Source organism: Squalius cephalus (genome assembly GCF_949319135.1).
Source record: "Squalius cephalus genome assembly, chromosome: 23".
In the NCBI taxonomy this organism is placed as follows: domain Eukaryota; kingdom Metazoa; phylum Chordata; class Actinopteri; order Cypriniformes; family Leuciscidae; genus Squalius; species Squalius cephalus.
The window spans coordinates 24,208,138-24,220,852 of record NC_137144.1 but is presented as its reverse complement, the minus strand read 5'-3'; the positions used below and the strand labels follow the sequence as shown (position 1 = coordinate 24,220,852).

Below are 12,715 nucleotides of genomic sequence, written 5' to 3'. Positions count from 1 at the left end.
TTTCTCCCGCTCTCGTCGTGTTGACATTCTGCCTGAAGATGCTGATGGCCAATTCAAAGCACACAAGTGTTACAGACACGCTCTGATGTTCGGAAGAGTCTACACACATACACACACACACATTCAGAGCTCAGTCACTACTTGTCTCTGACCTTTGACCCTGATTTCACAAGCCAAACAAAAACGCTTGCTCTTTCTCTCTCTCTATCTCCTGCTGCTGTATTTGGAATGGAATAGTAGTGTGTACTGTGTCCGGTCACTCTCTATACTGCCTACAGTATGCAATGAAAATTGTGTAATTATCATCATAATAATCGTGTGTTAACAGTTATACAGTATAAGTGGCATTTGATTTTTTTTCGTCATGTAAAATAAGTTATTTTGAACACACACACATATCATATATATGTATATGAAGGCTTCAGATGCAAAAGCCTCTAAGTGCCATCTGAAATTTTCTTCTAGAATGATCATTTTTATCAAGCTTGTATATTTATGTTCAGTTATTTCACTTTAATGGCAATGAAAATAACCTATTAATTGTCATTAAAGTGAAATTACTGAACTTAAACATACAAGCTTGAAAAAAAATGCTCATTTTAGAAGAAAATTTCAGATGGCACTTAGAGGCTTTTGCATCTGAACTCATCATACATATATATATATATATATATATATATATATATATATATATATATATATATATATATGTATGTGTGTATATATGTATGTGTGTGTGTGTGTGTGTATGTATGTATATATTATATATATATATATTATATTATATTATATTATATTATATTATATTATATTTATATATATATGCACATATACATATAAATACATGTATATATTGCCTTTTTTTCAGACTGGGAAATTACCATTATTATTTGTGTGTGTGTGTGTGTGTGTGTGTGTGTGTGTGTGTGTGTGTGTGTGTGTGTGTGTGTGTGTGTGTGTGTGTGTGTGAGCTTTTGCCTTTATTCAGACCGGACAATACCATCATCCATCCATTCATTCTTTTATTAGCCATTATTCGGACTACATTTTTAAAATTATTATTATTTTTCTATTTTTACATTTTGTGGGGGGGGGGGGGGCTTTTGCATCCCCATCAATAAATCAGTCTAAAAGGCCAAAAATGAAAGCAGCTCCTCTCACTTCTCTGTGAAGCCGTAGCAGAAGAATCAAGCTTCATGCTTCAACCGACTTAATGGATGCAAAGCTACTTCATTAGAGACAATAAGGTGTGTAATAGATTCACTGTGGCGTCACAACAGCTCGAAGGGTGTGACTGAAAAATGAGGGGAAAAGAAATGAGGAATCGGAGGGAGAGAGAAAGGCACGGATGAAAGGATGGACGGATAATCGAATGGGATTGGTGGAGAATTTCTCTCCACCGTTCCATTTTTAATCTTGTTTGGCCTGGGCCAGCTGTGTCCGCCGTCCACACACAATCACTGCGTTTCCCAACGGACACTCGCCTCCGCCAGAAGGTGCAAAGAGGACCAGTAAGTGCTGGATCCAATCCTGACATGCAGACGTGTGTGTGTGTGTGTGTGGGAACAGCTGGCAGCAGTGTTGAGAGGAACAATAACCCATCATATGAGCCCAAATGTGTACGGGCGCAGCGCTCACACAGCAGAGGTGCGCTCTGGTCCTCAGGCCAGACTGTTAATGGCTCTCAGCGCTGGCCCGGCCGGCATGGCCAACCGCTTGCGCGCTTCATCAAATGAAAATAAATGAAGAGCCGGTCGGGATAATCACTCATATGGAAATTCAATGGAGACTGTGACAGGAAGTTCACTGCGCACTTTCAGACCTGTTCGGCTCTGTGAGGACCACATCCAGCCCCATCATTTCATTTAGTTATTGTGCTCTTCATTTTCTCTTGAAAAGAATTGTGGGTCATTCTGTCTTTCTCTTGGTAAAAGCACCGTGGAATCATGCCTGTTGGCTTTGAAGCTAACATCTGAATGCTATAGTGGACTCCTAAATGTTGATGACGAGCAATCATTCTCTGGGAAAATGGATTAAAAAAACGAATCAAACATTAATTACTCATCTAGTTCTATACTGTTCAATGCTAACATCCCCTTGTTTTAAACTAATAAGGACCTGACCCTAACTAGCATTTACATATATTTATATAAATGTTCACTTTTTTCAGTTTTTGTTTAGACAGAAAGTTACCATTATTTCAGTATATTTTTTTGAAGATTATTTATTTTTCCATTTATTTATTTATTTATTTATTTATTTATTTATTTATTTATTTATTTATTCAAACTTCAAACATTTAAATCTTATTCAAACTTTCTTGTCAGGCTTTCTCAAGCCAACTTCAAAGTTTGTCTTGACAAACTTTTTTATCTAATAATAATAATAATAATCATAATAATAATAATAATTATTATTATTTAATGTTATTTTATTATTATTATTATTTTTCAGACTTTGGACTTAAATTAATAATGAAAAATGAAAGTGTTTTATTATTATTTTTATTTAGTTAGTTGTTTATTTATTGCTTTTGCTTTTAGTCAATTACCAATGTATTTTTCTTTCTTTTTTTCGGTAGTATTATTAGTATTATTTTGGAGTAAATTTGGTATTAACCTGGTATTTACCATTATATCAATATTATTATTATTATTGTTGTCTTTTACCTTTATTCAGACTAGAAAAATACCATTATTTCATTATCATGTTTTATTTATTTATTATTATTTTTTTATTATTATTTTTTTTTTATTTTTTTATTATTATCTTTATTTTGTGGTTTTTGCCTTCATTCAGATGATGTTGGTGCATGTTTGCCACCCATCAGTCTACAACTAAAAATGATCCATCTTTTATTAAAGGGCACCTATTATGCAAAATTCACTTTTACATGGTGTTTGAACATAAATGTGTGTTGGCAGTGTGTGAGCAAAACCACCCTAGAATGATAAAAATCCACCCAGTGTTTTTTTTACAATCTCAATAAATCATAAGCACTGTCTCAGAATGAGCTGTTCTCAGATTCGGTGCAATGTGACGTAGAATTGCGCAAGCCCCACCGACGTGGTTTGATTGACACTGTGGTTACCCCGCCCCCGGTGATCTGTACACCATCGCCATTGTTTCAACGACAGCCGGTAATGTCTCCTAAGAAATGTACGTGTTCTGTTGTGGGATGTAAGAATGGATATAGTAGTCTTCACTGACATCAGAGCCACTGAAAACGCAGCGGATGGATTTTATTTATGAAGAAAAGGCGCCACTTAAACTTCCTAAATACGAGATTCATTTTCTGACTGACTGTTTAGTGAACGAGGGTCAAAGTTAATCCTCAAGTGTGGATCGTTGCCTACTGTTCGCGATCCAACATCACCTCCAGAAGAAGTAAGTGTATTTTATGATTTTTGAGCAAATAGTCATTTCAATCGATGTCAGCCAGTTCAACAACAAATGCGTCTAAAGCTATTTATTGCCGTCATCATAGGATGTCTCAACAAACAACGTCAGACAGTTTTATGTCACGTATCATTTTTTGCAGCAATTACAAATGTAAATAAATTAATACATGCTCTATCTCCATAGACAGTATATAAACGTCTATCTCCCTGCAGCATATGTTTTCTGGTTCTGTATAGCCATCTTCTCACATTTGCCACATAAGCACCTGTACGACAAGTAATGTCAACATGACGCAACAGCACCCCTCGCATAAATATAATTTCGTTTGTACTTAAAAAAAATAAAAAAATAAATTCGTTTGTACTTAGCAAACGTTATCACAGTATTTGTGTGTATGTAGTTTCAAAAAACGTTATCACAATTTGTCTGTGTGTGTGTGTGTGTTGCACATCCATAATTGCAAAGGGGACGCGATTAAAACTTTGTAAGTACATAAATGTATCAAATAACCATTCCGAGACGTCTTGGTCCATTCTCATTTCGCGTTTCTTCTGCCGAGGTTTCTTCATCATCTGGGTCCAGCAGGGCGGGGATATGCAGCTCATTTACATTTAAGGTGGTACACACCAAAACAGCTCTTTTAAAACAGGCCCCAAAAATGACATTTTCAAATGGTTATAATAAATTAACTGTGGGGTATTTTGTGCTAAAACTTAATAACAAATACATTCTGGGGACACCCAAGACCAATATTACATTTTGTAAAAAGGGGCATAATAGGTGCCCTTTAACGCACAAGTCCAAGTCCTGTGCAGACCTCTAATAACTCCATTCTGTGTTGGAGTCCGCGCACACTTTCTGCTTGAGACGTGGCTTTGTGTTTATTTGACAGCTTGAACCCGACGGTGTCCTGTAATCTTCAGTGGCGCAGGTGAAAGACACGTGTGGACTTGCCTTGAAGGCTTGCGAGATCTAACAAGGCCGTTTTTCCTGCAGACGCCTGTTTGGAGATGCAGCGCCGAGCTGAAGGGGTTTTGTTCCTTCGCCTGACTGAGGAGAAAACGGGATTATCTCTCTCAGGCAATAATAAACCTACGCTAATGAGTCTTCTTTTCTCTCTCTCTGTCTCTCTCCTGGAGGTAAACCCCTCTGTTCTTCAGTACAGTTATAATTTAACACTCCTGGCTCTCCGCTTGGATTCCTCCAGATGTTTTTTTTGCTTCATTAGTGCATTAGTTGTTTCGTTATTATTTATTCACGTGTTTTGAGACCATGTTTGCTCTGGGCTAATTCGGTATCTGTCGTCAGGTAAATTAAAAGGAGTTTATCCGTCGGGCCTCGATGTCCTGATGGAGTGGGCCGCAGTGGTGCTGAGCCGGTTGGTGTTGAGCCCTGCTGCGCCGGTATTGCGTGATGTCGAGCCGCAACACTTTGATCCTGCGCAAATTTCAGGATTAGCAGGCGGATTAACAGCGCGTGTGATGGATGAAAGAGCCCGCCGCACGGGGACAGGAGACCGGATCCACACGCGATGACCTATAACCGCACATCTGAGGGAATTTGTATTGCAACAGACGGTTTTGGGGGCTGGATGTGAGCGATTTGCATGCATAAGCAAATGAATGTTTGAAGCTACATGCCGTACAATGAGAGAGACCGAGCAGGAATTCGGTCACCCTAATCAGAGTATAAAGACTCTGTCTCTCGAAGAAGTTTTGTGTCAGGGAAAAGTTTCCCTCTACATGTTTTAATAAAAAGGTTTTTGTCTTTCATCGTGCTTAAACAAGGGAGCGCGAAGCCTTTTATTTTTCCGCCCTTCAGCCAAGAAACTGCTTTGCCCTAGTTATCAGCTGTTCGTTTGGAGTGTCTTTCATAAGACCTGTGTGCACTTTATTCAGTGAGAATGTATGTTGTGTCCTGTGAAATTGAATTTACATCTACAACAAAGCTTTTACTTGATAAAACAACAAATTTATTTGCTTGACCTTAGATGGTAGGTTATTAAGCATGGATGAAAAAGCATTGTCATCAGTGAAAAACATCAGTCTTGTATTGCTAGGGAGTTCTGGGGGGTTGCTAAGATGTTGTAGGGGGATTCTATAGTGTTCTGTGTGGTTGCTAGGGTGTTCTCTGGGATTTCTATGGTGTTCTATGTGGTGTCTATGATTGCTAGGTGTTTTAGGTCATCACTAGGGTGTTGCTAGGATGTTATGGGGGGTTATGTGGTGTTCTGTGTGGTTGCTAGGGTGTTCTCTGGGATTTCTATGGTGTTCTATGTGGTGTCTATGATTGCTAGGTGTTTTAGGTCATCACTAGGGTGTTGCTAGGATGTTATGGGGGGTTATGTGGTGTTCTGTGTGGTTGCTAGGGTGTTCTCTGTGATTTCTATGGTGTTCTTTGTGGTGTTTATGATTGATAGGTGTTCCGGGTCATCCGGGTTCTGTTCTTGGGTGTTTTGAATAGTTGCTACTGTTCTATGGAGTTAATGTGGTATTTTGAATGATTGAAATGGTGTTTCTAGGGGGAGTTCTAGGGTGTTCAAATGAGTTTCTAATGCTTTTATGGTTTCTAGTGTGTTCTGTGTGGTTGCTAATGTTTTCTAGGGGGTTACTAGGGTGCTCTGCGTGGTTTATATGGTGTGTTCATTTGGGGGTTTCTAGTGTGTTCTATGTGGTTGTTAATGTTTTCTGGGGGGTATCTAGGTTTTTTATGTGGTTTCTATAGTGCTCTGTGAGGTTTCTAGGCTGTTCTGTGAGATTTATATGTTGTTTTTCTATGGGGTTTGTGGTTTCTAGTGTGTGCTGTGTGGTTGTTAAGGTGTTCTAGTGGGTTTCTGGTTAGGACAAAACTTGAAAGATTGCGTCTTCGCATCAAATCTGGTTAGGACATGGTGTAAGAGATTTTTTTTTTTTACATGTTTTATTGTCCAACAAGTGGAAATTGGAAGTCTGATTGCTTGTAAAATTAACCTCTCCTAAACCAACCGCATGGCTTGAGCTATCATTAATGTTCATAGAACACACCTTAAGTATGGGCAATAGTAGTAAAAGTGTTTGCCCTAGCAAGCGCTACTAATTGACCTCTACTTGCTTAACCATGAAATTCAACACCCCAACAAATAGGATCTGAATTCTGCATTTTGTCATTTGCGTTAATTGAGACAGACGGCTAAGTTTTCTCCAAGGCTACTCTCCGCACTGACGGCCATAACAGAATTAATGGACGCAGGCCAGTGTGTCTTGACCTTCTGTCCTGCATTACGAACACACATGTCAGGGTAATTGGATCCTTGAAGATATATGTGCGATTCTTAAGCGAAGTCTCTGTCGCTGATCTATACGTCCACGTCCCATTTCCTTTGTGTCCATGAGCTCAGTATTGAGTTAGAGCTGCTGAAATGTCCTTTCAGGTCTAGCGCTGTTAGTAAATGCTGTCATTTGTCTTCCTAGATTAGAGGTTAAATATTATATGATTCCTTCTAAGCACCTGCAGGCAGATGCATTGAGATGGTCTTTGCTCCTATAGTGCTCCTAAACCCAATCCCATAGTAAATCTCTGAGCAAAAATTCAATTGCTCATAGATTGCTCTTTCACAGCTCAGGAAAGTTGGAGTTCTAATTTCAACATCAACTTTGTTTAGATGTTTCTCCTCAGAATCCTCGAACATGCACAAAACAACTGTTGACAGAAAGAGTTGATAGAGAAGATGTGGAGGACAGCTCAGATCATTTGGTTTTTGGAGACTTTGATGAGACCTGTTTGAGTTTATATTGAGCAGACTTTAGATTGGAAAATTCAAATCAGTGTCCAAAGTTATTGATCTCGTGGGGACTCATGGGATTTTTTTTAGGGTCTTTTTCTCTTGGAAATAATCAGAGAATCAGAAGATTTAAGCAAAATCTCCATTTGCGCTCATTGGTGATATTTTTCTATTTCTACTGGGTCAGTCACACTTTTGGACACAAGGGAAAAAAGTCTCAATTATCCCTCCATTTAATCTCTAAACTTTCTGAGACAAACAGTTGAGAGATTGGAGATCATATTTGTTATTTTTCTCTCCTACAGGGTCAGCCACTCTTCAGACAGTAGCAAAAGTCTCAATTTGCCCTCAATTTAATCTGTTTGCCATCCAGAAGAAACAATCGAGATATTACAGAGATGTCATTGCTTTACAAACAGGGTCATTCGTGCATTCACACAGAAGCAAAAGTCTCCATTTGCTTTCCGTTTAGCCTCATTGGTGATTTTTCTCTCCTATAGCTTCAGTCGCACTTTCATGTCTCAAGTTTCTGTCCATTTAATCTCTTTGCTGTTTAGCTGAAACAATTGAGACATTAAAAAAGTGTGTTATTCTTCCTTACAGGATTGGTCACGCTTTCACATTCAAACGTCTCTTTTACTGTCTTGGAGAAACAATTGAGGCATTGCAGAGATCTCATTGGTGATTTATTGGTGATTGGTCACACTTTGCATCTACACCTGAGTTCCACCTAAACTAGTTCTGAAACAAATCATACAAGAGCAAAAACGTCCTTAGGACAAAGTAAAAGAATAACAAATCACTTCCCATAAAGAGAGCAAATAACGCGAACCAATTTAAGCCACCATTCCAAATTAAAAAGAATTGTTTAAGGGTATGAACTAAAAAGGGCAGCTACATTTACGTGAAGAAATGGAATTTGTAATAAATGAGCTTCGTGATCAGCAGGGAGAAGGGGGAAAAGATGAAAACTGCCAATAGAAGGGCAGGGGTTTTTATGTAAATGAATGTGAGAGCTGAAATTAACTCAACCCTCAGGGCGAGTGCGTTATCACTTCGCAGCGTCGATGGAACTCTAGGGAATGGCAGGTTAACATCATAAAACAGCCGCCCAGGTTTGAGCTTCGTTAGGCTTTTTAATTTGAAGAACGTTTTTCCGAAGGGATGAATGGGCCGAGAGATTGAGCACGCTGGTCAAGCCAACCTGTAGTGACCTTCACCAACTGTTGTAGCCATAATGTGTTTGTGCCTTAACTTTGTGCACACTGTTAATGACTATTTTGCTGGTTGCTACTGTAGGATGTTCTAGGGAGTTTCTGTGATGTTCTGGGTGGTTTCTAGGGTGTTCTAGGTTAAGGTTAAGATGTTTTAGTAGGTTTTTGGGGTATTCTGGGTGGCTTCTAGGGTTCTAGAGCGTATGAACAATTGTAATGGTGATGTCTAACTTAGCAAGCAATACTAATTAATTTTTTCCCTACCATTGATGGAATTTTCTGTCTTTTATAAGACACCGTTTATCCACCATTGACAGCATTTTCGAGCTTTCCGTTTTTTCACTGTTATATAGTAGGGGGGCGCTATTACGCATCTTCTTGAAAGAGTACTGAATCTCCGGATCAAAACACTGGCAAAAAAATGTGCAGAAACAAATGATAAAGCCTTGTAGTCTTTGGAAAAAAAAAATTCTCAGCTTTTTGTTCAAAATGTTGCTTTTTTTTATTAAACTTTTATTCAAGTGTTGATAAAAAAGAATGCATGAAGCTAGAATAAAATGTTATATATATATATATATATATATATATATATATATATATATATATATATATATATATATATATATATAAAAGCAGAGGCACTATTCTTTCTTTTGATATATTGCATGTTCAGATATTCATACAACAAAATATTCTGGGGGCCATGACACTTTTGTGAAAATTATAAAAAAATGCTGGTGGGTAAAGGGTTGACATCTTTATACTCACCAACACCACAACTTTGCGTTTTGTCATTTATCCTAATTCAAACTCTTTCTTTTTACAGCAATGGCCACCTGGTTACCAGCGGTCCTACTGGTGCTACAAGTAACCGCTGCACCCCCCGAAAACCCCATACTCGAGTTTTCCACGGACACGCCCATCAATAACGTGGCACGGGACTCCCAGACAGGGCGTGTTTACCTCGGAGCGGTCAATGCTATTTATCAATTGGACTCTTCATTGAACATTGAGGCCAGATCTGAAACGGGGCCCAAGAAAGATGCGAGGGGTTGCACACCTCCAGTGTCTACTTGCCAAGACCTGAAAGACACCAACAACACCAATAAACTGTTGCTGGTTCATTCGGCTAACGGGTCGCTGATAGTCTGTGGGAGTTTATACCGAGGAATCTGCTCTCTACTCAACCTCACCAACGTCAAAGAGCAGATATACTACAGCGACAGCAAAGGGGAGAGGACTTATGCTGCCAGCACCGAAGAGCACGTTTCAGTGGTGGGCGTCATGGCCACGCTCGAATTGGATGACAAACCATTCAACGTCTTTTTGGTCGGGAAGGGCTACGGGAGCATGGACAGCTCAAAACTCATCAGCACCAGAATCGTGCAGAACTATCGCGACTGGGTCGTGTTCGAGAGCATCATCGAGGCGTCTACGGTCCAGGCAGTTCCCTTCGTTCCCAAGTACCTGCACGACTTCCGCTTTGCCTTCAAAAATGACAACTTTGTCTATTTCCTCTTTTCGCGCACTCTCGGTGGAACGGACAACAAGAACTTTACTTTCGTTTCGCGCCTCTGCGAGAACGACAATCACTACTATTCGTACACGGAGCTTCAGCTTAGTTGCGGCCAGAAGAATCGCTACAATAAAGTCCAGGCCGCGTATTTGACCGAGCCGGGGAAAGAGCTGGCCCAGGCCATGTCTGATACCGGAGAGTATGGGAATATCAGGGAATGGGATAAAGTCCTGTTTGTGGTGGCTAGCTCAGAGGAAGGGGCCACTGAATCAGCTCTGTGTATGTACCCCCTTAAAAACATCAACCAGAAACTGTTGGCCATCGTTACCGCTTGCTACACGGACAACGGCAAGATTGACGACAGATTAGTTGTGGAGAGTCCTTACACATCCAGTAAAGACGAACCATGTGTCAAACACGATGTAAGTAGCAGCTTTCTTAACACTGATCAATGACACAAATGCCTGTTTTGGAGCTGAAAAGTTATTTGTGTCGTGACAACTCTCTGAGAGATTGGCATGTCAATGGATATGGCAATGTTAAGGTATTTGGTCTTGGTGGAATAGATCTGCTACGCTACTCCTGCATAGCAAGTACCGAGACTTGCTACTGCCAATACATTCACAGACATTGCTGTGAGCATGTAAGACATGCAGCTGCTGCACATGTACATACATGAAATGACCCCCGTAGCAGATCTATACAGGTGGAGCTGGGGAAGGTGGAGGGTTTCTGAAAGTGCGGTGCAGTCTGATAACAGCAACACTGCCGGTATTTGTTTGAATGTTGAGCCACAGCTCATTGGGGGTCAGCTCATTGGATAGGTATTTCTTTGCAGCTTAACAACTAACAATGTTAAGCTTTTTTAATAGACCCAACAGTGTATGTATTATGAGCCTCTACCAAATATTTAAATGTCAGTTAATGGTTTTGAAAGTTAATTTTTTATCATTCTGCTTTATTTATTTGGAAATAATAAAATGGAAATTTTCCCTCAAACATATAAATGAAAATAGATTGTGTTTAGCTTTATATTGGATAAGTTTTGCTTGCTAACTTCTATAATATATCAAACACATTAGTGTAATAAACTAATATGTAACTTGCTTATCTGTGTTTAATTTTTTTTCCTGAATATATTCTATTACACTTTCTTTTTATATGCTTTCTTTTGAAAGAACCCCACATTTTTTGAGTGATTTCGTCCTGAAATTATCCCAGTGAAAATGGTGTTTTAGAAAACTGCTGCTACTTTTGTGCTTAACATACAGCACCCAAAGAGTAGAGATGTACAAAATGTGCTCTTTTTCAACCTGTTTTTCTTCTGTGATGTAGTGAAAGAAAATACATGAAAACATTTAGACATTGTAAAAAAATATCTTGGAGTCAGAGCAAATTATATTTTGATGAAAGATTAACAAGACAGTAAGTGCAGGAACATATATTTAAAAAGTACATTTAGTACATTTCATGTTTATTTAAGTGTCTGTTTCCCTTTACTCTTTGCTATCTTGCAGAAAGACATTGTGAACCAGTATAAGTGTGGAGCTGATTTTCTTCCATCTCCGTTGGCCAGTCGTCAGGAGTTTGCCTTGAAGGCCAATCCAGTCTTCAACAGGCAGAACCTGCTGACCGCAGTGGCCGTGGCTGTCGAGAACGATCACACCATTGCCTTTCTGGGCCACAATGCTGGAGAGGTGATCAAGGTGAGAAAAGTTCTGTAAAATTCAGGAAACTACATTCACAAGGTGCTCAAACCTTCATCTGAGGTGCTATAACCCTATAACCCATATAGTTGAGGTCGTACCGCTTTATAAGCAAGTAGGAATGTGTTCTAGATGTTCATTAGTTACTGTATGTAAGAAAAACAATGCAGAATGACTTTTGAATGTGAACTATAAACTATTAATTTTAAAGGGATAGTTTACCCAAGAATGAACATTTACTCACCCTGATGTCATTCTGAACCTGTACTGTATGGCTTTGTCTTCTGTGGAAGACAAATGATTAATGTTTCTGTTCAGTTATTTTCAATATAATGAAAGTAAATGAGGCCTGCTGCTGCCAAGCTTTAGAATGACAAAAAGTCATCATAAAACTATCAATCAATCAGTCTGTGTTTATTTATAGAGCACATTTAAGCACAATCGATGTTGACTAAAGTGCTTTACAATGAATACAAGAATCACAATGAATTTAAGAAATATAAACAAATTAAAAATCTGATTCAGTTCTTGTAATTGACTGAATGCAGCAGCTCACTTAAGGAGAATATTATCAGTAAATGACTTTGTATGACTTCAGAAGACTTGAAATTTTGTGCAAAAGTCATGTTTACTTTTTTATGACACTTTAGTGTCTTTTTGAAGCTTAAAAGATTAGAAGATAACAGGAAAATGATGCGTTTCGGCTGTTGTTCAGCTGAAGTCAGTTCAGTGTTGATTCAGTTCGGTTGTAAAGATCATCAACTATTAAGTTAATTTCATCTATAAAGCAGTTCTGCAAAAAATGTCACCGTCCAGCTCAGGTTAGTTCTCATACAACAGCATCAGTAGAGTCAGATCAATAATGTTGAATATTAAAAGTCCTCATTAATTATAATTGCACAGTAAAGAGCATGAGGACGAGTACATGAGGATGAGTAAATGACACGAGGACAAGTACATGAGGACTAGTAAATGACACAATGAGGACGAGTACCGGATGACGAGTAAATGACACGAGAGCAACGTGATTACTAGTAAGTGACACAACGAGGATGAGTACCTGACACAATGAGGACGAGTACATGAGGACAAGTAAACGAGTAACAAGTAAATGACA

General features: G+C 38.9%; 1 protein-coding gene across 2 annotated transcripts in view; it reads left to right on the top strand.

The window, feature by feature from the left end:
• plxnb2b (plexin b2b) overlaps positions 1-12,715 on the top strand; it is a 156,347-nt gene that overhangs the window by 105,472 nt on the left and 38,160 nt on the right. For both annotated transcript variants that reach the window (XM_079858473.1, XM_079858472.1), the window contains 2 exons: positions 9,203-10,314; positions 11,410-11,598. In XM_079858473.1, the coding sequence (XP_079714599.1) occupies positions 9,205-10,314; positions 11,410-11,598 (1,299 nt within the window). In that variant the 5' untranslated portion in view covers positions 9,203-9,204. The remainder of the gene's footprint in view (positions 1-9,202; positions 10,315-11,409; positions 11,599-12,715) is intronic.